The sequence below is a fragment of the Myotis lucifugus genome, unplaced genomic scaffold (genome assembly GCF_000147115.1).
Source record: "Myotis lucifugus unplaced genomic scaffold, Myoluc2.0 scaffold_5, whole genome shotgun sequence".
Classification (NCBI taxonomy): Eukaryota; Metazoa; Chordata; class Mammalia; order Chiroptera; family Vespertilionidae; genus Myotis; species Myotis lucifugus.
Window position 1 is genome coordinate 15161599 of NW_005871053.1, and position 26304 is coordinate 15187902.

The 26304-nt window shown below is 37.3% G+C and overlaps 1 protein-coding gene across 8 annotated transcripts in view; it reads left to right on the forward strand.

The window, feature by feature from the left end:
- The first annotated feature begins 7757 nt into the window (after positions 1-7757).
- SCN3A (sodium voltage-gated channel alpha subunit 3) overlaps positions 7758-26304 on the forward strand; it is an 80409-nt gene continuing 61862 nt past the window's right edge. For 3 of the 8 annotated variants that reach the window (XM_023745363.1, XM_023745368.1, XM_023745384.1), the window contains exons 1-10: positions 7758-8021; positions 12504-12622; positions 14513-14602; positions 18527-18655; positions 19146-19237; positions 20202-20474; positions 20673-20736; positions 23001-23142; positions 23829-24035; positions 25342-25347. In XM_023745363.1, the coding sequence (XP_023601131.1) occupies positions 7758-8021; positions 12504-12622; positions 14513-14602; positions 18527-18655; positions 19146-19237; positions 20202-20474; positions 20673-20736; positions 23001-23142; positions 23829-24035; positions 25342-25347 (1386 nt within the window). The remainder of the gene's footprint in view (positions 8022-12503; positions 12623-14512; positions 14603-18526; positions 18656-19145; positions 19238-20201; positions 20475-20672; positions 20737-23000; positions 23143-23828; positions 24036-25341; positions 25348-26304) is intronic. The other 5 variants (XM_023745373.1, XM_023745394.1, XM_023745365.1 and 2 more) reach the window with 3 other exon arrangements.

Sequence of the window (26304 nt, forward strand, 5' to 3'; positions counted from 1 at the left end):
ATTTCTTGCCCTATTCTTTAGACTACTGGTGTCCATCGGCTTCCTTCCTGGGCAGCTGTTCTCAAAAGGTGGTTTGCAGGCAACTGGGGTGGGGGTGAGGGCTGGTTCCTGAATCCCTTTTGGGGGGACTATGAGGTCCAAATTATTTTCTTAATAATACCAAGATGGCATGTGCCTTTTCCCACTGTTTTGGTATTTGCGCTGATACTGCCAAAGTCCTGGGGGTAAAACTGCTAAAGGCTTAGCAAGAATCAAGGCAGCAGCATTGAACTGAAGTAGTCCACGTGCCAGTTCATGTAAGAACATCTTTGATGAAGCAGTAAATATTACTAATTTTATTAATAATATCAAGCCTAAAGAACACAGAGTTTTAGTATTCTGTATAATGAAATGGGAAGAATACAGAAAGCATTTCTGCTGCATACAGAAGCACATGATTGCCTCAAGGAAAAGCACTTGTCTGATTGTGAGTCAGGAGCTGAATGAGCCACTCCTATCTTTTCATGGAACACCATTTTCACTGAAAGAAGAGCTGACAAACTATGGTTATTCAGACTCAGGTATGAGGCAGATATTTTCTCAGAAAATGAACAAAGACTAAGCCTTTCACTTCAGGAAAAGCAAATGACAGCATTTGTTGACAGTGAAAACTGGAGCTTTCAAGTGGAAATTGGAATTTTGGAAAACTTTTACCTGCCCCCAGGAGCTTGACAGCCTCCCGATGCATTATCACGTTTCTCATGAGTTCAGTGATGATCTTAACAAATGTGAGTTTTTGCATGTTATATAATGAAATTTGTCAAAATATAGAAAATATGCATAATAATGTGCCAATATTTTTTAAATTACTCATGCATGATGGGATAAAATCCATGCAAGGGGCAAGATCAATTAAAGTTCATTAATATAGTTTCAGGTTCTATTTTTTATTAATTGTATTTTTTCTATATTAAGGTATTACATATGTGTCCTTATCCCCCCATTGCCCTCCACCCCCTGCTTGTGCCCTCACCCCACCCCCCTAGTGTCTGTGTCCATTGGTTAGGCTTATATGAATGCATACAAGTCCTTTGGTTGATCTCTCCTCCTCCCCTCCACCCTCTCCTGCCTTACCTCTGAGGTTTGATTGTCTGATAGATGCCTCTCTGTCTCTGGATTTGTTTTTGTAAATCAGTTTATGTTGTTCGTTATAATCCACAAATGAGTGATATTTACCTTTCTCCAACTGACTTATTTTGCTTAGCATAATAAGTCAGTTGCTGTTGCAGATGGTAGGAATTCCTTCCTTTTTTATAACAGCATAGTATTTCATTGTGTAGATGTACCACAGTTTTCTAATCCACTCATCTGCTAATGGGCACTTAGGCTGTTTCCAAATCTTAGCTATTGCAAATTGTAATATATCCTTTCTGATTGGTGTTTCTAGTTTCTTGGGATATATTCTTAGAAGTGGAATCACTGGGTCAAATGGGAGTTCCATTTTTAGTTTTTTGAGGAAACTCCATACTGTTCTCCACAGTGGCTGCACCAGTCTGCATTCCCACCAGCAGTGCATGAGGGTTCCTTTTTCTCCGCATCCTCTCCAGCACTTGTCATTTGCTGATTTGTTGATGAGAGCCATTCTGACAGGTGTGAGATGGTACCTCATTGTTGTTTTAATTTGCATCTCTCAGATGATTAGTGACTTTGAGCATGTTTTCATAAGTCTCTTGGCCTTCTGTATGTCCTCTTTTGAAAAGTATCTATTTAGATCCGTTGCCCATTTTTTAATTGGGTTGTTTATCTTCCTTGTTAAGTTGTATGAGTTCCCTGTAAATGTTGGAGATTAAACCCTTATCAGAGATAACATTGGCAAATATGTTCTCCCATGCAGTGGGCTTTCTTGTTGTTTTGTTGATGATTTCTTTTGCTATGCAGAAGCTTTTTATTTTGATGTAGTCCCATTTGTTTATCTTCTCTTTAGTTTCCATTGCCTTATAAGCTATATTGGTGAAGAAATTGCTTCGGCATATGTCTGAGATTTTGTTGCCTGTGGATTCCTCTAATATTTTTATGGTTTCCCATCTTATGTTTAAGTCTTTTATCCATTTTGAGTTTATTTTTGTGTATGGTGTAATTTGGTGGTCTACTTTCTTTTTTTTGCATGTATCTGTCCAGGTTCCATTTTGAAACTAATTTAAAAACTGCCATTTGTTGTTTTAGTGTTTATCCAAAAAGAATATCACAATTTTCTGAAAAAGCAATTAACTTAAAATTCTCCTTTTCCAGATACATATATATGGGTATTTATATGTGAGAATTTTCTTAATTTGCTTTGATAGAACTCAAAAAACAGATATAAGAATCTAGCTGTAGCCCTAGCTGGTTTGGCTCAATGGATAGAGTGTTGGCCTGTGAACTGAAGGATCCCAGGTTCCATTCCGGTCAAAGGCACATGCCTGGGTTGCAGGCTCAATCCCTAGTGCAGGGCCTGCAGGAGGCAGGCGATAAATGATCCTGTCTCATCACTGATGTCTTCATCTCTCTCTGCCTTCCTCTCTGAAATAAATAAGAATATATTTTTTAAAAAAGAATCTAGCTGTGTTTCATCAAGCCAGACAATGAGGAGATTTAACCAAATGTAAAACAAATTCATTCTCACTCAATTCTTTTCATTTGGGTTAATATAGTTATTGTCACTAAACATTTGTTTTACTAGTATATGTAAACATACAATAGTTTACTATTAAGTTAATTAATAAAAGTTTTTAAATTTTTCTTTTAATTTTGAATGTGGTAAACATGGGGAGATAAGTCCCCCCATAAAAAAAAGCTCTTTGAGGTCACTGATTATTTTAAGAGTATAAAGGGATCCTGAAACCAAACTTTTGAAACCCGTTATTCTAAGGTTACTTCCTACTTGTCTACACTTCAAACTGCCACCATCTTTCTAATCTTTAAATTGAAAGACAGATATTTATGCAAATGATTATAATGCAATTATAACCATTTAATTATTTAAATGATTATGTCGCTCCCCATCCCTGGCTTACCTTAGTGTTCTGTACAAGACCTTTAGTAATCTATGTCCTGCCTAACTTTCTAGTCCTTCCTCTTTCCACTCCCTTTTGGGCAGGTTAGTCTCTGCGCATAATGAACTCCTTATAGTACCTCCCAAACTCTCCATGCTCTTTGTTATTTCTAGATCCATGTACATGCTGTCTCCCTGCTTAGATGTCTCTACAGATAGGTCTTTCTACTAGCCCTCCCCCAACTACCACCTCCACATCTAATTGGTCAAATCCCAAATAGTCTACAAAACCTACCTCAGGGAAACTTGCATGAACCACACCCCTCCCTCCCTTCCTTCCCTTGGTGGAAGAAATTGTTCCCTTTTATGGAGCGAAGACAATAGCCAACTACATATAATTGCATTATAATCATTTGCATAAATATCTGTCTCTCCCAAGAGATGGCCAGCTCCCTAAAGGCAGGGACCACAGGTGTGTACTCCAAGCACAGTACTGATGCATGATAGTCTCCCAATAAGTATTTCCTGAATTATCCTAATTCCCTTCCAGGTTTGAAATTCTGTGGTCCATCCCTATAACAGGATAATTTGAACCACAATCTTTTTATTGATTAACAGAGGGATGCTTTTGCTTGACTCACACACATTCACACATAGAGACACTAGTGTTAATCTAAGAGATCATTTCAGATCTTTTTTATTCTTATCTTTTTTTGTCCTTGCAAGGACAGTTCTGGAGAAAATTTGGCATATTAAATTTGATGTATTTTAATAAATTATAATGCACATATATTCATTAATAATATATATTCCACACCAAGACATCAGCAGGAATTAATTTTTAAAAGTCTGCTCTATTAGAAATATAAAATTATGTAAGAGTTTTGTATAATAAGATCACAAGGAACAAAAGAGAAGAAAAATTTTAAAGTAGAATTAAAATTAAAATAGAACTTCCAAAGGACTAGGAGAGGTTTCTAAACAGCAAAACTGCAGGTGGGGCCACCGGAAACTACTCCCTGTAATCTTTAATGTCTCAGCCTATCCAAATAGTTCCCCTTGCAGAGGAAAAGCTGAGTTGGGGACTGGCCTGGCTTCTCAGGATGTAAGAGATAAGAGTATAGGAATTTTAAAAAGACTTCTTTACTTTCTTTCTACCACGACTCAGATTCTTTATTCTAGTCTTGATAAGTGAACATGAAGGTACAGAACTATTTATTTTTAAATAAATATTCATGATTTTGTGATGGTCGTTGTTCTATGATATTTCAAAGAAATCAGGATCATCTCCAAAGATTATTGAAAGATTTCCACATTAAATGCTTTTAGCCTAATTTCATTTTAAAACTTAGCAACCAGGAGTGTCCAATGAAATGAGTATAATTAGTTATTTCTTTGTGGCAAAGTGCTGCCACATATATGATAAGGCACTTCAATGGCACTGGGGTTGAGGAAGGTTAAATGACACAGGCAAACGGTTAGTGACAGACTCAGTGCTAACCCAGCTCTCCCATTCCGATTGCTACATGTTTTCCATTCCATTGTGAATAAAGAAACCAAAATCATTGCTCAAATACAAAAGCAACCTTTCTTTCCCCTAAGAAAGCAACCATGTTTCATAGAAACTTCTTAAGACAGGTTTGCCATGCTGTTCCATTTTCATTGAACACTTGAGAAGAAACTTACCCACTCAGTTCATGACAGACGATGAGAGAATCACGCATCTCTGGGTATTTAAGACTTATAGTTAAGGGCAAACTCCTTCCATACTCGAAAGTATAAAGGCTGTGATTATTCCACGTAGCCTCGAGCTGGATCAATTATGTGCCCATCAAAACTGACATGATATAGAAGAAAACATTGGTTCTGCTATAAATTAATAGTTGACTGTTTTTGAGTAAAACAGAATAACTATTCTCAAACCTTCTGATTTACATTCACATCCCACTTAATGAAGTACAAAAAAAAAAAAAAAAGCCTTACCGCGCCTCAAATCAGAAGGTCTTTTTTAGAACTAGTGGGGAAAATGACACAATTTTTGACAAATCTAATATTTTATAACTTATTTAGTATGCCTTCATAGTGGCAGAGAATATAAGAGAATATAATAATGTCATGTTATAAATACAAATTCCATGAAAAAAAAACAGCTATTAAAATCATTTTTTGTCATTAGAACAGACTAGGGAACAAGTAATCCAGATTTAAACTCAAAAAATGATATAAACTTATACATTTTTTCTTATGTTCCTATAAGACCCAGCGTTTCTCACTGTCTATAAGTTCAGTATATGCAACAAACTGCTAAGAATTATAAAGCCACTGAGGGATAAACGACTATGGAGACTAGACCAGTGCGGGGGCAAGGGCTGGGTGGGCGGATGGGGACAGGGAAAATGTGACAGACGACTTTGATGACTACTTTGAGGCCGTGGTTTTAGATCATTCTACAAGACGACTGATGCACTCATATTTTGTTGTCATTGTCTCTGTTTTCTATCTTGACTTTTAAAATGTGATTTTTTTGGCACAATGCAAAATAACTATTAACTTACGTTTCAAAATTTATGTCGCGATTTCCTGTATTTTGGACAGTTGTGTCACATTTCCAGCAGACACAATGCTTCCTCCTTCCCCAGGAAACTGAGCAAGGCGACTCCACATGTCTGCCTTCTCTCCTTTCCTCTCCCAGCCAGGTGGCAGGCATGTGTGAATGCCCCCCCTCCACCCCGTGCTCTTCACTTTCCAGCCCATTCCTGGAGCTCTGTGGTCAGCTGTGGTTCCAGCAAATCAAGACCTTACTTAAGCGAGAGTGACTTGAATCGTAAAAATGCTTGAAACCGCAACAGGAGTAATGGCTGGAGAGACTGAGGATAATTAGATTATGATCGCTGACACTAAAATAGTGTTTACTAATTCCAGAAACTGTTCTAAACACTTCATGTAAATTCATTCATTGATTCCTTACAATAACCTGGGAGTTCAGTTCTCTTATTCCTTTTTATGGATGAAGACTGAAGCACTGAGGGGTTACATTTTACAAAGTCATGTAGCTCACAAGTGGTAGAGCCAGGATTTAGAACAAAGGGTTCTAGCTCCATATTCCATGCTTTTTAATTTTTTTAAATTTTTTAAATTGATTTCAGAGAGGAAGGGAGAGGGAGAGAGAGATGGAAACATCAATTATGAGAGAGAATCATTGATCGACTGCCTCCTGCATGCTCCATACCGGGGATCAAGCCCACAACCGGGCATGTGTTCAGACAGGGAATCAAATCATGACCTCCTGGTTCATAGGTCGATGCTCAACCATTGAGCCATGCCAGCCAGGCCATATTTCATGCTTTTAACCACTATACCAAATGAAAGATTCAGGAAGCATCTGAAAATTGTCTTAGAATAAAGAGCAGCAGATTAGAAAATGAAATAAACATACAGGGTTGGACAAAAGTAGGATCACAGTTTTGAGTACACAAAACGCAGTGTTATTATTTATTAATTAGAGGCCCGGTGCACAAAAATTTGTGCACTTGTGGGGGAGGGGAGGAGGTTGTCCCTCAGCCTGGCCTGTGTCCTCTTGCAGCCCGGGAGCCCTCGGGGGATGTCCACCTGTCAGCTTAGGCCTGCTCCCTGGAGGATAGGACCTAAGCTGGCAGTCAGACACCTTAGCGCTGCTGAGAAGGCGGGAGAGGCTCCCGCCACACTGCTGTGTTTGCAGCCCTCAGCCCGGCTTGTGGCTGAGCAGAGCTCCCCCTGTGGGAGTGCACCGACCACCAGGGGGCAGCTCCTGCATTGAGCATCTGCCCCCTGGTGGTCGTTCCAGGTTGTTCGGCTGTTAGGGTCAATTTGCATATTACCCTTTTATTATATAGTATTACTAGAGGCCCAATGTATGAAATTTGTGCACTCAGGGGGGTCCCTCAGCCCGGCCTGCACCCTCTTGCAGTCCGAGACCCCTCGGGGGATGTCTGCCTGCTGGCTTAGGCCTGATTCCCCCCAAGGGGTAGCTCCTGTGTTGAGCATCTGCCCCCTGATGGTCACATCATAGCGACCAGTTGTTCCACCATTTGGGCAATTTGCATATTAGGGTTTTATTATATAGGATTGTATTCTTTTCCATAAGAACAACTGTAAACCTACCTCCCCCCCCACCCTTCCCCTGCTGTATTCTGCATTGCCTCAGAAGATGCCCCAGAAGGATCCAAAAGGAAAAGCTAAAAGGAAACAAAGTCTTGACTTCCCTGTACCTGCTGCTGGTCAGACCTTTCCTGGAGAACCAGTGATTAAGGATGCTGATGACTAGAACAGGGGTTGGGTTACGCAAAACTTCTTTCCTATCCTGAGATTCTATGAGTCAGTCTATAATATTGTCTTTTCTTCAATATGTCTTTATTTGGAGAGTAAGATCTGATAAAAGGAGAGGTGAGAGAAATATGAGTACTTAAGTATTTTATTAACAAGCATTACTTTTTACCAAAAGTATACTATATTTTGGCTCAGAACAGAGTTTCAATAGACTTCTAAAGTTGGCTTATTAAAAATTTTAGATAGAATTATGACGTGTCCAAGTTAAAATTTGTAGTGCGGTACTTTTAAAAAATTACTAGAAGGAACATTAAATAACATCTTGGATGATTTTCTTAATCCCTCTCATTCATTTGCTTTCCTAACTCTCATTCATTTTTGTTTGTTTACAGGCAATTCTTATGCAAGAAGCTACACGTGATTAAATGTGCAGGATGAAAAGATGGCACAGGCACTGCTGGTACCCCCGGGACCTGAGAGCTTCCGCCTTTTCACTAGAGATTCCCTTGCTGCTATCGAAAAACGTGCTGCAGAAGAGAAAGCCAAGAACCCCAAGAGAGAACAAGACAATGATGATGAGAACAAACCAAAGCCAAATGGTGACTTGGAAGCTGGAAAAAACCTTCCATTTATTTATGGAGACATCCCTCCTGGGATGGTGTCAGAGCCCCTGGAGGACCTGGACCCGTACTACATCAGTAAGAAAGTGAGTGCTGATTCTATGCTTCTGAAAGTTCAGTTATGCTTCCAAAGTTAAGTCTTTTATTAAACACTTAACATTAATAGACTTTTCTCAGGCTCATATACATGCCGCACCACATACTGTTCAAATTTGATTCTGTAAGAAGCAGAAATGCTCATAAGAAATGAAGTCAAGATTTGGCTCCAGTGAAGAGAAGTGAAGAGATGGACCATGTCTGCAATGTCCCAGCAATTGAGATAGAATTAAATTGGCATTAGCAAAGCAAAGTATCTGTTATTGTCAACATATTTAAGCAGATGGCACCCAAGGATCTTGTTAAATACAGATTCTGATTCTATAGACCTGGGGTGGGGCCAGAGATCCCACATTTCTAAGGTGCCACTGAGTGAGACTCATGTTGCTCCTACATGGGACACATTTTGAGCAACAAGTTTTAGAATGCTTTATTTAAAGCCACAACACAAAATTAAATACTTAAACAATTCTTTTCTTCTTCCTTTTAAACTAGTTTCATAGAAGGTGGCAATGAGAAGATATTCCTAGATTCCTAAAAGTAATTTATTCCAGCACGTTTCTATAGAAATTTTGAAATTTAGTTTCTGGATTATTACACACGATGATGAGAGTAAGACATCCCCCAAGGAACCAGAAGACAGTTCTCCTATGAAAAGAATATATTTGCAAAGATACCTTCAAGAGATGGGGTATCACTTACTTTGACATGATTCAATGCATTTGCAACTTAAAGACAGGAAGTATCTTTAAGCAAGGGAAATGGTAAGATAAATAAGGGAGGGGGGAGAATACTAGAGATTGACATTAGCATTTTCTAAGGGAGACAGATATTTAGTAGTATCCTGAAAGCATTTTTCTCCTCAAATGAAGGCCATTTCATTGTAGGGAAGGTACAGTGGGTTACCTAACAGAGATGTTAAGCATTCTGAATCATTTGATTAAGAAGATTTTTTAAGGCTCCAACCTCAGCAAAAAAAAAAAAAAACTTCTTATAATTTGTCTTCCCATAGATCTGCTTAAAAGGAAAGATTGTGCTAGCTATGCTATTGCAATTATTTCAGTCCATGTGAAAGTAATATATCTCATTGTAAATAAACGGGTTGGCATTATGATTTCGTATGTTAGGCTTTAAAACTTGGTTAATGTGAGTCTGCCGCTTGGAAACGGAATTGTTCTCTGTGTGCGAACAAAGTCAGCTTTATTGCCTCCTGCCTAGAACCAGATTTGGACCTTGATTTGTTCATAGTGGCCATGACCCATCTTGAGAGACATCTAGACTGTTTTCTCATCACTGTTGGCTGCACTGCTTTCCTTTTGAAATATCTATAAAGATGAAGTTCGAGGTGCTATTGAAGAAAAAGTAGTTTATGATCTCTTAAGGTGCAAGTAATGTAAGAAGTTAATGGAGAAGTTCTGGAATTTTAAGATATGCTATGAAACTTACGTTAATTAGAAAATAATGCCGGTGAAAGGCTTTTTAAAGTTGTAAAACATTATGTAACTGTTTGCTGCCATTAAAGAGATATTTACACACCTAATCTAACCAGGTGAGCACCATCACAATGTCTTTAATGGCATTTAAGTTGACCAGGGAATAACTTAAGAACAGTGACAGTGATAATAACAAAAGCTAACATTTGTTGTGCACATACTTTGTCAGGCACTGCGAGTAGAACTCAAACGTAACTCATTTGATATTGAAAGAGCCAGTGAGGTAGGTCCTACGTTAGTGTCATTTTACAGATGAAAAGAGAAGCGCAGAGCAGTTAAGTAACGTACCCAAGATCGCACATGATAAGTGTTGAATTCAAGATTTGAACCCAGGCAGTGAGGCTCCAGGCTGGAGCTCTTAACCATTAAGCAGAACTCTACATGGTGTTTATTAATGTAACACAAGAAAGTGTTTAAAAATTGGTTGTATAGTTTTTTTAATTCTCTGATTGATGTGAACCTTCCTACTCAGAGATGGAAAGCTTATTCTTGCGCCAAGTAGTCAAAATGTTAGTAAAGCTAATTAACATGTGTGTTTACCTGGAAAAACAGAAGCACTCAGCATTCCAGAGTGGACGAGGACCAGTTTAACATACGTCCACTTATAACAATCGTCACCTAGTAGGAATGGGCTATTATTGTATTTTTAAAGTCACCTCATTGCTTATCATTACTTGAAGACCAGCTTTTGGAATTGACACTATGTACTCCTCCTCCAATTATCTGTCATCTTCTCAAGTCTTTTCAGTTTTCACATCTTTCAGTAACATCAGAGGCCACATTTCAAATGTCTTTCTCGTCTCCTATACAGGATGCTAGTATCTCACTTCTCAGAAATCAAGGTTTATTTTGTGTTAGGTGTTGTTTTGCAGAAATAAACTGGCCTTTTTTACACATACTTTTTGTTCTGAAGGCCTGCTTTGTTCTAGAACCTGCAAATTCAATGAAGACGCCCTTGGCATGTCTGCTTTCATCCCATTAGTGTCACACAAGTGAATCTCGCAGGAGGAGTGTAGGAGTCCATGTGTAAATGAACAGTTTGCTTTCATCGCTTTGCCTTTGGATATTTTTTCAAAATAAAATCTTCTCCTAATGTTACAAGTGGCAATTGCTTTTCAGGGAAATTGTTTCAAAAAAGCATAATCAAATGCATCTTGAATTATGGTGAACTTTATATGTTATTGCTGTCATCGACTGCTTAAATGGATCCAGACTGTTTGACTATAATATTAGATGATCTAATCCTATGAATTCAAGAAAATCTTTTAATGCATTTGTGCTTCAAAGGCAGTCTTCCCATGTCCACAGTTCCTCTGGATAATCTCAATACTAATACAGAACAACTTACTTGCTCTCTTCATAGAATTGTTCACATTTATAGAATGCCGTTCAGAAAAAAAATATGGTTGGTTAGGTAATGGTTGGCTCCATGGTCTTAAATACAAAAGGGCAATGTATAGAGAAATGGTGTTCTCTGCCCTTTATACTCACAATATGTTTCTGACTACCTATTCAAACAGGGCGTGTTGTCAGTGAACATGATTATATAGGATATAGATGTTGGTTAAAGGGTAAAAACATATTATTAAGTAAATGGGTATATATATGTCCTAAGGGTAAATGGCATGTTAAAGGTATACCCACATTTAATTAAACAAGTATTTATTTACAAATAGCACTATTAAATACTGTGAAAAGTGTGGAGGAAAAGAAGATTGCATACTCTTTATGCTTAGTGGTTTATAACGTCTGACCTAGCCCTCAGTGGAATGAACCCTACATGTAAATTACTACTTAACTATAATTACAAGCAACATGTCAAAGTGTGCAAATTAACAAACAAAGACTTCACTGGTGAAGAAAACAATTAGGGAGTGATCAGAAGACATCGAAATTTATTTGGGAAGACATGATGGAAGAGGTGACTGATAACTGAGGACATTCACAGAGATTTTCAACCCTGGCTGAATTTTAGAATCATCTGAGGAAATTTTTAAACATGTCTGTGCCCATCCTTCAGCATATTGGCAATTTTGAAGTCACCCCAGGAGATTCTAATATGAGACAAGACTAAGAACTTTGAAATAATAGTGGGGCATTGTAGGTGGGATCTTATTGTCAAGTCTGCTATGGACATGAAATGGGAGGGAGTTTGCAGAGATGACGTCTCAGGGTCCTCTTTCCTCTAGGATCCTGTGACATCCTTTTTCAGAGTCAGAGGGAGAAGCTGACAGGTTGTGAGTGGGATTGACAAGTGAGTTGAATTGGCTGAAGCAGAGTTGCCTTGAAGGAAAAAAATAAAAGATGATCTTAGCTGCTCTTAACCTGTGGGTCGCCAGAGAGATGTGGTAGGTAATCTCTGGTAGCGTAGCTTCAATGCTAAATTGATGATTAGAGGTTTCAGATTATAGGCTTTTAGCTATAAATTCCCTTCAAAATGATATACTTCACCCTAATTTTCAATGTAGTTGTCTCTACTGTTACCAGCAGATCTATGGAATCATCAAAACCAGGTTTTGACATTTTAAAGTAGGACAACTACCACAGGGAAAATAAAGTCCTCATAAACATTGGAGGTAGATGACTTGATGTAATTAAAATATTTATAAAAGATTATTTTAATAGCAACATGTACAGAATAAACTGAAAAGTTCCCAAAGCTGTGACAGATGGGAAGCTTTAAATAGAATTGGAGTCTGCTAAGTTACCTTATAACTTGGTAAACATTTTGTGTTGGATATTAATTTGTATCATAAAGTTAGAACCTTAGAGACAGATTAGATAATGTGAAGTCATATTTTTATTTGTAGCTGTAAGTTATTTTAGGGGACAGACATTTACCATGTTTTTTGTTATGCTATACCAACTGGTTTAAACAAACAAGTTTGAAGAAATCAGGTAAAAAGTTCTCATGTGTGTAAGCTCTTCAAATAAGCCACATGTCTAATCTATTATTTTTTCTCATATTTTCTTTTTCAGACTTTTATAGTATTGAATAAAGGGAAGGCAATTTTCCGATTCAGTGCCACCTCTGCCTTGTATATTTTAACTCCACTAAATCCTGTTAGAAAAATTGCTATTAAGATTTTGGTACATTCATATCCTTTTCATGTGAATTGTCTAAATGATACTTCTAGTGGTTGATTTTTTACATTGTCCTTTAATCTGTTGTTCTCATTAATTTTCTGCTACTTAAAAAAGTATAGAATGACTGTTCTATTTATAGAATATTATATTATAGAATGACTACTGTATTATATAATGATTATTGTATTATAGATGACTTCTATTTATAGAATATTATATTATAGAATGACTAGTGAATTATAGAATGATAATAGAGGTAAAATTGCAGCTATCATAGCGGATGTGTAAATGAATTACATTGTGCAGTAGAAACAACAGCAAAGCTTCTTCACACTTTTATTAACCTCAATTAGACCATATATAACCATTGCTAAAGAAACACAGTCTATTGTATTATAACCTATTTTACTAAATGTTCAAACTTCTTTTGCCTTAATTGGCTCTGTATCTTTACCATCTGGGTCTGGCTGTCCCTGCTCCTTCCTTTTTTTTTTTTTTTTTAATGTTTTGTATGGATTTTAGAGAGAGAGGGACAGAGAGAGGGGAAACATCGATGAGAAACATCTATTGGCTACCTCCTGCAAGCCCCCTACTGGGGATTGAGCCTGAAACCTGGAATGTGCCCTGACCAGGAATTGAACCAGGGACAATGCTGGTTTGGCTTCCCTCCCCTCCCCTCCCCTCCCCTCCCCTCCCCTCCCCTTCCCTCCCCTCTCCTCCCCTCCCCTCCCTTCCCTTCCCTTCCCTTCCCTTCTGATTGATACATATTTTTAAATCATTGAACTTAGTTACAATGATAGTCAAAAAGTATGTGTAGCCCTAGCTGGTTTGGCTCAGGGGATAGAGCATCAGCCTGTGGATTGAAGGGTCCCAGGTTTGATTCCAATCAAGGGTACATGCTGGGTTGTGGGCTTGATCCCCAGTAGGGGGCATGCAGGGGGCAGCCAATCAATGATTTTCTCTCATCATTGATGTTTCTATCTCCTCTCCCTCTCCCTTCTCTGAAATCAATAAAAATATGTTTTTAAAAAAGTATGTGTAAAATGACAGAAAAGTGTGGATTTCAATAAAATTTTCAAACAAGTAATGATAAAATAGAAATGTGCTCTTCTGAGGCAGTTTCAAGAATAGGCATTTCATATAGGCAGATTCAAAGTAGATTTATATAAAATCAGAGAGACAAAAGACTGGTTACCCTAGAGATAGGACAAATAGAACTGATAACCTTTTGAGGTACATTTAAATTCTCTCATTCTATGATATAATATTGGAAAGTATTTATATTAAAAAATAAAGATTCACTTAAAAATAATCATAAGCTTCCTTAGAGTGAAATCTGGATTGAGATCTTAAGAGAAATTATCACACTAATTCCCAGGAAGCTCTCAAAATAGTGTGTATCTGTTTAGTCACTATAAGACTACTAGAGTACCTCATTACAGTAGAATTCTCAGTCAATGTAATCCTTGACTGTACTGGCCTATCCATTTTTAGGGTTTTTATATTGTATTTATTAACATTTTGTCTGTCAGTGGATATTTTTAATTATATCTGAACTACAACTTTTACACTTGTGTTATACTGTAAACTCACTAAATAAGAGTCATTTCCTCTTACAGTGCAATTTCACATAACTGACTGGAATGCAGATTTCCCACTTACTTCAAATGGAGATCTCTTTCTATAAAATTCAGTTTTGTGAGGAAATGATATAAAATTTACAAAAGGGTGGACCAAGAATATACAACAGGCTTTGAAGTTTCTTATTATTTTTTTCATTGTTTTAAAACTAATAATAAGTTTAATTTCACAGGTAATTTGTGTTTGTGATAGTTGCGTGATTTGGATCACTTGTAAAGGCTCATGATAATATACTAGCATTGACTCCTTAACTAACCTACTTTATTCAGCATGCTTATCATGTGCACTATTTTGACCAACTGTGTATTTATGACCTTGAGTAACCCTCCAGACTGGACAAAGAATGTAGAGTAAGTAGGAATGACTCTTGCAATTAGAAATGCACACTCACATCCTCTAGCAATCTCCTTATGGTTATGGTCTGACTGATGGAAGTCAGGCTAAACACTTCTAAGAAAAAAAAATATTTCTGTAATATGAAAGAAGATAAGGGAAGTTTTGAGGGGAGTTTTTCTTCAATTAGGTATTTTTTCCCCAACAAACGGAAGATAGTATCTGTTTAAGAAAGATTATAAATAGCACATAATAGCTAGTGAACAAAACCAATCATTTCATATAAGTTAATACTCAATCATATTTATGTATTTTAGATAAAATACAATGACATTTGAAAGATTCGAGGGATAAAATAATTACATTCTGGTCTATTACTATAGGTGTTTAGCTCTATATTATTATATTGGGCATTTGATTATATGTTATATTTAGGAAAGTTACATTTAGATAACTAAGTTACTTAGATACTCAGATATATTGTTTACTTTAGCATGTGTGCTAAAACATCAGAAATGTGTTTCATAAAAGAAATAAAATGCCTCCACAAAAGTATGCTCAAAAAATAAAAGGGCTTAAGGGGAAAAGATGATAAAGGAAAGGTCACTCAAAACTTATGAAACTGTAATTATTACACTAATGAAAACAATAACAATCCCAATGAAAAGATACTGGCCCAGTTAACTCTCTATGTACCTAAAATCACAGCCAGCAACTACTTTGCAGACTCAGAACCTGGGTCCTGTCCTTTTTCCCTTGAGATGGAGACCCTGGGGACATTTGAACGATATTATCAAAATAAAACATTTGATTCAATATTGTAGGAGGCACAGTAGCTCTTGGGCATGTTAAATGAGACCCTGCTTGCACTAAATAAGGCACTTCTGACAATTTTCCGCTTTAGTATTAAGTTCTTTTATTGCTCAGGATGTTCTATTTAAGTGTGGGGAAAAGATGCCCCTGATTGTTTCAAAACATCAATAGGCTAGGGAACATTGTGCATTAAATAACACAATTTCTGCACTGGAACAACATTATCCCCACAGACGAGGTTATAAATCACATATGAGGTTATTCATGATAAAGAAACATGTTTTGTTTTTCAGTGATGCATAAGGTGTTTAGGTTATATAAGCTATTTATGTATGGTATAATACAATAATTAGGTATTTGGTTTAGTAAAGAAAAATTAGTATAATATTTTTATTGTTATAGTTTTTAAAATAATTTCCAATAAGAGATGAGTTATTATAATGAAAACTGTAGTTTTATTTCTAACTATTTTTATAGATTTCCATGAAGATTTATTGTACCATCCTAAGCCATCATTTGCCAGTGGTTTAACACATTAAAGAGTTTTTGTAGTAGCTTGGAAATGCTCCCTAGAAATTATTTTAGTAAGTAGAAAATCCAGTTTTTATATTTGAAGCAAGCCATTTAACAACATTCTCAGTTACCAATTATGATCTGGAGATTAACAAATGAACCTATATCTATACAACTATTCTGTATGTACTTTTCCCACCAGAAGTTATTCAAGCATTTAAACATGCTTACATGACACCTGAATATTATCACCTAAATATGCAGGTCTCGAGTTGACTATATCCATTATGAAAATAAACTTAGCCTTACAATTGTTTTTGAATTACATCTTTCATTTGGAAAAGTTTATACAGGTTTCCTGATCAATTATATCTAGCAAAAAAAACAAGCAAAATATTAGCGGTTACAGAAAAAACCGCCTCCAAACCCCAGAATCCAATGAAAAGAGAAGACAACTCAGTTCTGACATGAAAACAGAAGTCGTCAGAGCAGAAACAGTCCCTGTACAAAGAGGACAAAGAGGTGGCATGCACAGATATGGCCTGAGGACCACACTGTATAGTGAGGGTCATATGATGTAAGACAAGGCACTTTTATAGACATATAGACATAATTATTGGGGATGGGGGAAGCAACCTGGACAGAATCAACAGGATGAGTAGGAGCCTAGTGGACACAGAGCCAAGAAAGATCAAGGTTTCCTTGATTCTCACTTACCTGTTCAATCTAGTTTGGTAATAGGTACTTCTCAACACCTGTTCTGTGCAATCTGTCTCCTATGTTAAGCTCTAGGACTCTTCCTTCCATAGCTATCAACACTCACCATATACTCCAAGTATCCCAACAAAATTTTGACTTAACTTTTCTCTTTTTAAAATATATTTTTATTGATTTCAGAGAGGAAGGGAGAGGGAGAGAAACATCAATGATGAGAGAGAATCATTGATTGGGTGCCTCCTGAACATCTCACACTGGGGATGCGCCCTGACCTCCTGGTTCAAAGGTCGATGCTCAACCACTAAGCCATGCCGGTCGGGCAAAATTTTTTACTTAAAAAATAAAAAAAGGAATAGAAGTAGGGAACTTAATCTTACTCCTAGTAATTGTAGATTACTCAGAATTGTGTAAGTATAGACCATAAGGCACTAACCATTAGTATGATAAATAGAACATACACGTGAATTGTCTCTTATGGCCTTTTACAAGGCCGGCTTTCTCTCCAAACAGTAATATCTTGATGATTATGTGTAATACACAAATAATCAAACTAAAACACAAGTAAACATAATCTTGACATTGCAAATTACACCTCTTCCTAATAAAGTCAACTACTTCATCATAAGTAAAGGTAGCAATTAAATATATTCCTTTTCAAATCAACTGAATTGGTTAAAAAAGGAGGAAAAATTTTAGATGTGGAGATTTCTGCACACATTTTCTTCTGATTTATTTGTTCCTCATATAAGAAAATTTCAACAGGAAACAGTGCAAAATAACGCTCATTTTTTCACATCTAAAATTCTAGTAGGCTTGAAAATATAATGATTTTTAATAAGAGTAAATCAAATATTTGTGGCTTGGGTGAAATAATCTGAGGAATAAACTTAAATTGCACTTAAAAAAAGAACACAATGTTGACAAGCAAGCATTTCAATTACTTTTGGAAGAAATAGAAATAAGTTATATTGTCAACACTCAAAGAAGAAAGGGCTAGAAATTCACTATGTAAACAGGAAATGGAAAAGTCTTTCACCATTTTAGGAGCTGAAATTTGAATCTGAGCATGTTTACGTGATTTGGCCCAATTCCATAGAGATAGTAGCTGGTACAAGGTTAGATTCAGGAATTTTATCTCTGAAATTTGGTAATTGTATACACTTACATACTAATGAATTAAAAAGTTCTTTTATGATAATATTTCTACAAAACATATGTGAAGAGAGAGAGAAGCAGTTGTATAACTCTATGCCTGACTCTTAAATCTATTTTTTAGATTCAAGATGTAAAATATCCCCCAAAATAATTTTAATCATTATGAAATTTGAATGAAATATTTTATTATAAATATACCAACCCAAGAAATATTACCTCTAGAGCTGTCCAATGAGGGAAGACACCGGCATCTGAGGCCATTGAAACTTGAAATTTGGCTAGTCTTAATGATTAAAATGATAATAATTTAGGTGTATTGGTTTAAATAAAATATAATATAAAAATTAGACTCACTGGTTCCTTCTTTATTATTTGGCTACAAGAAAATCAAAAACTACATATATAGCTTATTTTATATTTTAATCAGATAATGTTGCTTGAGTCAAGTTTGATTATTCATAATATAGGAAACTTATTCTAAAACTTAAGTAGTAAATAAGATAATATTCTTTGGGGAAAATATTATGTCTTCAGTTTAACCCTTTACTCAAAGATTAATTAAACTAGATTTTAATTAATTTTGTAAGATTAATTAAACTAGATTTTTTTTTTGGTAAGTGAAAATAGGAACAAAATTTTAGTCAATTGAAAACCCAAAGAAGAAAAAGATTTGCTATATTTGAAAACATCTACTTCAACAGTTCAAACAAAATTGTTAATTTTTACTTGGATGGTTTTCCTAGGTACACATTCACTGGGATCTATACCTTTGAGTCTCTAATAAAAATCTTGGCAAGAGGATTTTGCCTAGAAAATTTTACATTCCTTCGTGATCCATGGAACTGGTTGGATTTCAGTGTCATTGTGATGGCGTGAGTATTTCTGAAAAATTGATAAACTCAAAGGAATGAAAATAGTTGCAGCATAAATCATGTTGTGGCATATTTTAAATATAGAGTATGCTTATTAATCAAATTAACTATACGCTCCATATATTTTGAGAATACACATTAGAATACATATTACAAGGTATATTTATCTGGTAAATGAGCTAAAAATGGTATTACTTTCATGTCATACAGTCTTCCACTTCATCAAAATGAAGTTATTCATTGACTATAATTTAATACCACCAACTGTACTTTGATTCATTTTGCAAACACATTTGTTTACATTAGTGAAAATTATATTGAAATAAAGCGACACAATTTTAATCCTTAGAAGCAGCTTTTATCATATGGCACTTTGAACTCTATAACAATTCCACTTGTTTAACTCAAGGACTTAATATGTCAAACCTAGCTTGCATTCTTTAATATAAACTTTGCCAAAACTATCAGTAACTCGGATTTTATTCTACAGGTATATAACAGAATTTGTAAACCTAGGCAATGTTTCAGCTCTTCGAACTTTCAGAGTCTTGAGAGCTTTGAAAACGATTTCTGTAATCCCAGGTAAGAAGAAACTGGTATATGAGGATAAGACCCTTATATCTTCAACTGTTCTTGTGCGTTGCTGTGTTTGTGTGAACTCCCTATTGCAGATATGTGACAGAGTTTGTGGAGCTGGGTAATGTCTCAGCATTGAGAGCATTCAGATTTCTCCAAGCGTTAAAAACAATTTCAGTCATTCCAGGTGAGAGCTGGGTTAAACACTGAAGCTGTCTGAATATACGGTAGTAATAGTGAAGTTGAAATCACACTTATAGCATTAGCCAAGTTGCTTATTATTCTCGTTACCTCTGAGAATGCTAACTGATTTTTCAATGCATCCCAGTTCTTAGAATTTTAAAAGTCATATGCTTATTTATGAAATCAGCCTTTGAGTTTAATAGAGAATTGCATGGGATGCCTATAAAAATACTACTTTTGCTCTCTTCCTCTATTTTTTTCTTTGCATTGATAATGTAAAGTTTTCTCTTTTACAGTCTTAAAATAGCTTTGCTACCATGGCTTTACTAACTGATTTGGATTTTACCACTGCAGATCTATTTCAATAGGGGATCTTCTTTTAAGAGAAAATATTATTAAACAGCATGCACGTGGCTGTTTTTATCATTTTAAAATTCTTTACTCCTCTAAATCATTGCTACTTGGAAGCTAGTATAAAGAATGTCTTGGAGGGAAATAGCCTCATGAAACACAAAATGAGAAATGAAAAATAATTGGACCTGTGTCTTTTCATGTTGGTGGCAGCATGTAAAGCCACACACACACACACAAAACTTCCTGCCTAGACATTTACACTTTCATTTTTAACCTCCAGAAAGCACATTGTTCACAAATGAAATATGCTCGTCACCCATTTCTCAAACCATCTGGCTGTCCACAAAGCTGGGATTGAGAATGTATGTGACTATTAAGGGGCCATGTGGGTATGGCACTCTTCCTCAGTTGACCTAGCATTCTCCCTTCTCAGGCCTGAAGACCATCGTGGGGGCCCTGATCCAGTCGGTGAAGAAGCTCTCTGACGTCATGATCCTGACGGTGTTCTGTCTGAGCGTGTTTGCTCTAATTGGTCTGCAGCTGTTCATGGGCAACCTGCGGAATAAATGCTTGCAATGGCCCCCAAGCGATTCTGCTTTTGAAAGCAACACCACTTCCTTCTTTAATGGCACAATGGATTCAAATGGGACATTTGTTAATGTAACAACGAGCACATTTAACTGGAAGGATTACATTGAAGATGACAGTAAGAAATTGCTACATTGCTAACCTTCGCTCTTGCTGAACGAATTTTCAATAGTTGAGGCTGTGGGTGTGAAGCTATCTTTGTAAATATACTTTATTGGTGTCCATTTTGGAAATAACTGAGGTAGTCAAACTCTCATTTTTCTTAATGTCAATAGGACTGACATGAACTAAACTAGTTTATTTTTCATATTAACAGGTCACTTTTATGTTTTGGCTGAAAGTAACGATCCTTTACTCTGTGGAAATGGCTCAGATGCAGGGTAAGGAACAATATTTTTTAAAGATATAGAGCACTTGGGGAAAAAGCAGGTAAGAAAAAACATAAGGATAGCATCACATGCATACAATAAAGGGTGGCGCTGCCTACCCAGGAAGTACCTTCTCTGTCTTCCTGGATTGCTATCAGTTCTAAACTCATAGGCACTAACATCCCTTTGGGTGAAGATCTCTGCAAAGTTTCACAATTAAGATGCACTTGTACTATTGCTCCAAAGTGCCAATGTCCATAGTCTGTCCTTCTTGTAAATGCTTCAGAGCCATTTAGGAAACACAGGGAAGGAAACACAAGATGGGAGGCTTTGGATGAAGATGTGCAGTTGGATAAGTTTTGATGTGGCGGGAAAGGATCCAGAATATAGCATGGTCTTCAGGGTGCAAGCCCAGTTGGGAAACAGCTTTGAGACACTTCATAATCTTGAAATAACATGAAACCCTGTGTGTAATGAAGCCAAGAGGCAGATGAATGTCAAGGGCATGTTCAAGTGTGAGTTTGTATATTAACAGTTCTTTTTGGTCACATTCTACAGGAACAGATGCTGCAATATCTTAGCCATCCTGCTAGTCTCTCACACCCAACATATTTTTGAAAGAATATTTTAAATTAATTTTAAATCAGGATAGAGAGTAAATTTTTTAGAATCCAATAGATAGCAATAGTAAGTGACTCTTAGATCACAGAACTTACAGAACATATTTTGAGTCATCCTAGAAAAATGAAAACTGGTTTAGCCATGGAAGTCTAAGTGAGTTATTAAAAACATATACCAATCTTAGAGATGGAGTTTAGGGGAGATTTTTTTTTCCTGATAGTTTTCCCAACCTTTGCTGTTAGACTATAGTAAATAAGAGCATAACTTCTAGTTCATATATGCCTACATGCAAATTGTAACTCCACCATTTATAAACTCTTTGCCCTTGGAAAAGTGTCCTAAGCTCTTTCTAGCTGAATTTACTTATTTCTAAAATGGGGAGAGTGATATCACCTCTCTCTTATGGTTGTTACGGTGATTAATTACTAGCATCTGGTCCATCATAAGCATTTATTGCATGTTACCTATTATTTTTTATTATTATTTTTAATGTAAAAGATTAGATAAGATTTTGGATAAAGTTGGTTAATGCCTACTTTATTCTTATTAAATAATAGCAATCACTTCCTTTTATTGAGTACATACTATGGGTTGGTTCATTTATTTACTAAAATTGATAACTGCTCTATTGTTAAATGTCAAATAAAATCCTTAATGAAGTATGGACTTTGGTTAATAATAATGTATCGATATTTATTGAAATGTACCAGAAGATGTTAATAATATGCAAAAGCTGGGTATGGGACATATGGGAAGTCTCTTACACTCTGCAAATTTTCTATAAGTCTAAAATTGTTCTAAAATATAAATGTTATCTTAGAAAATTCTACCAAAGTGGTTGACAAATAAGCTCATTAAGTTGAGCTTAATTAACCTTTGGTTGTTTTCTGACTTTTTATTGTTTTATTATTTATTTATTTAAAAATATTTTTATTGATTTCAGAGAGTAAATGAGAGGGAGAGAGAGATAAAACATCAATGATGACAGAGAAGCATTGATTGGCTGCCTCCTGCACACCCCTACTGGGATTGAGCCCACAACCGGGGCATGTTCCTGACCTGGAATTGAACCATGACCTCCTGGTTCATAGGTCAATGCTCAACCACTGAGCCATGCCAACCAGGCTTATTTTTATTTTTATTTTTTTAAAATATATTTTATTGATTTTTTACAGAGAGGAAGGGAGAGAGATAGAGAGTTAGAAACATCGATGAGAGGAAACATCGATCAGCTGCCTCCTGCACATCTCCCACTGGGGATGTGCCCGCAACCCAGGTACATACCCTTGACTGGAATCGAACCTGGGACCCTTCAGTCCGCAGGCCGATGCTCTATCCACTGAGCCAAACCAGTTTCGGCCAGGCTTATTTTTAATTATTGACCCTTGCCACTTTGTAAAGAGCAGGATATTGATGGTGACAGAGACAAAAGTGTGTGATTGCTGCCTCTCTGCCATTCTGTCTATAAACCTGACTTTTTGAACCTAAATTTTCTATTGGTTTCCCTAATAAATTTCATCTAATAAGAGTTTCACTGTGAGCAATTATCTGAAATGTTCTAGAAATGAAAGGCAAGAAAATTAATCACAGACAACAATGTTGATTGAGATTACAGTAATTGCCATACTGACCTTAGCTCCATTTCTCTCTTACAGCCAGTGCCCAGAGGGATACATCTGTGTGAAGGCTGGTCGAAACCCCAACTATGGCTACACAAGCTTTGACACCTTTAGCTGGGCTTTCTTGTCTCTATTTCGACTGATGACTCAAGACTACTGGGAAAACCTTTACCAGTTGGTAAGTGTTTTCGTCCATTTGGCCTGTCATAACAAAATACCGTACCTGGGTAGCTTACAAATAATAGAAATTTATTGCTTACAGTTCTAGAGTCTAGGAAGTGCAAGGTCTCACCTTGGCCAGAGCCTTCTTTCTGGTTCAGAATTTATCACCTTATCACGGTGTCATCACCTGGTGTAAGGAGCGAGGGAGCTCTCTGGAAGCTCTTTTTATAAGGCACTAATCTCACTCATGAGGGCTCCAACTCAAGATCTAAGCACCTCCCAGATGTCCCACCTTCTAATACCATCACATTGGGCATTAGGATTTCAACATATGAATTCTGGGGGCATTTAGGCCATCACAGTGATGTTAAATTAACATGCCTAGAATTTAATTTTATGAACATACATGAAATGACAAATATGGATACTTGTTTATAACACTCTGGAATACAGAGGAAGGTCCTGTTTAAAGTCAGGGTGTTGAGGACCCCAATTGTTCATTCAGTTAGTACATATATATTGAGAGTTTCTTGTATGAAAGGCATTGAGGGTGGCTTTCATGGAGGGTGCCTTTCAGACGTGGTTAAAATACATTGGATGCTAAAAAGCATTCACCTTCTGGTTATCTAAGTATGGTAATCAGGTATTTATTGACATGATATGAAATACTCATGAAATTATTCCTCCCCTCCCCCCCTTTAGACATTACGTGCTGCTGGAAAAACATATATGATATTTTTTGTCCTGGTGATTTTTCTGGGCTCTTTTTACTTGGTGAATTTGATCCTGGCTGTGGTGGCCATGGCCTATGAAGAACAGAATCAGGCCACCTTGGAAGAAGCAGAGCAGAAAGAGGCTGAATTTCAGCAGATGCTTGAACAGCTTAAAAAGCAACAGGAAGAAGCTCAGGTACTGAGGGATAAACAAAGCTTTATTATTATTATTAAAATTTTAAGTAGAAATATTTCTGCCAAATTGGAACTGGGTTTTCATTTGGTATACAGGCATTCTCATTCGAAAAGAGAAATACAAAATTGTTGCTGAAGTTGGGAAGTCAAGGAAACTTTTTAGATATATGTAAGAAAATTAGCTGGTGGTAGAAAATACATTTGGGATGAGGTTAACTACTATACAATTGTCTCAAGAAAGCTGAGAGGGAATCTGATTGTCAGTTTAATGTGAAATAGAGACATCACTGATATTTCCAACCACTGTATTTTACTACTTATAATATTTGAGGTTTTATTCTGAAGTTAAGTAGTCTAAAATGTTAAGAAGAAAACTTTAGATATACCCACTCCTAACCATTCTTTTGGGTTTCTGTAGCACAAAAGGTGTTTCCTGCAGCTCCTCTCATGATATCAGGAAGGCATCTTCTATTAGATTCTAACTTTACATTCTTATTAATATTATGGCCTATTTGGGCTAGAGGCATGTTAAATGGGCACTTATGTCTTGAGGAGAAGAGAAAGGATAACAGCGTTTTATTAAAAGGAAAATGTAAGTTGAAAGGTAAATATCATGGAAAGCTATAGTAAGATCTAATTCATGTCAGAGTTACAGTGCCTCACATACATCTGCCAGCATTGGGTACTGTAAGGCTTATTATCCATTATATTAAGTATCTCATTGCTGTTTGGTTTTGCATTTTCTTAATGACTAGTGATGTTGAGTGTCTTTTCACGTCCTTGCTCTCTATATGTATAGCTTCTATTGAGAAATGGATGTTCAGATCTTTTGCCATTATATTAACTGAGTGGTTTGTTTTCTTATTAAGTTTTGAGTAGTTTTTATATATTCTAGGAATAAGTCAGTCCTTTATAACATGTATGCTTTGCAAATATTTTCCCAGTCTGTAACTTGTCTTTTCATTCTCCTAATAGTATTTTTTTAAATAAAAGTTTTTAATTTTTATAAATTAATCTATCAAACTTTTTTGTGTGATTGTGCTTTTGGTGTTGTATCTAATTCTTTTTTTTTCTTTTTTTGTCAAACTAGCATTATGAAGATTTTCTCCTATTTTTTTCTTCTACAAGTTTTATATTTAGATCAATGTTATTTTTTTGTGTGTAAAATGTGTTTTATGGGTTGGTATTGTTTTATATATAGACTAGAGGCCCAGTGGATGATTCATGCGCTGGTGGGGTCCCTCAGCCTGGCCTGCACCTTCTCGCAATCCGACATCCCTCGAGGGATGTAGTAGTGAGAGAAGTAGCAGGCAGTCAGGGAGAAGCCCGAACTTGGGTCGGGCACTGCACTGCTCCTGCTCATCCAGGCCCTGCTACGCCTGCCACCGCCACTCGGTAATGCTGCCACAGAGGCTTGTGCCGCTGCAGCTGCGCTTGCCAGGTGAGCCCTGAGTCTGGTGTCTGTTGGTCAGCTGAGCAGCGCTCCTGCTGTGGGAGTGCACTGACCATCAGGGGACAGCTCCTGCACTGAGCGCCTGCCCCCTTGTGGTCAGTGCAAGTCATAGCTACTGGCCAGTCCTCTGGTTGCTTAGTCTTTTATATATATACTAGAGGCCCGCTGCACAAAAATTTGTGCACTCAGGGGGGGGGGGTCCCCCAGCCCGGCCTGTGCCCTCTCGCAGTCTGGGACCCCTCGGGAGATAACGACCTGCTGGCTTAGGCCTGCTCCCAGGTGGCAGAGGGCACGCCCAATCCCTAAGTGCAGCCCCTGGTCAGGCTCAGAGCAGGGCTGATTGGGGAATTGGGGCGCCACCCCGTCATGCACAGAGCAGGGCGGATCGGGAGGTTGAAATGCCACCCTCAGTCACGCTCAGGGTAGACTGATTGGGGGGTTGGGGCACCGCCCCCTGTTACACTCAAGGCAGGGTCAATGGGGAGGTTGCGGCGCCACCCCCTGTCATGCACAGAGCAGGGCTGATCAGGGGGTTGGGGCGCTGCCCCCTGTCACTCACAGAGCAAGGCCGATCAGGGGGTTGGGGTGCTGCCCCCTGTCACTAACAGAGCAGGGTCCATCAGGGGGGTTGGGGCGCTGCCCCCTGTCACTCACAGAGCAGGGCCCATCAGGGGTTTGAGGAGCTCCCCCCTGTCACACACAGAGCAGGGCCGATCAGGGGGTTGGGGCGCTGCACCCTGTCACACTCAGGGCAGGGCCAATGGGGAGGTTATGGCTCTACCCTGTCACACACAGAGCAAGGCCCGTGGAGGGGGGT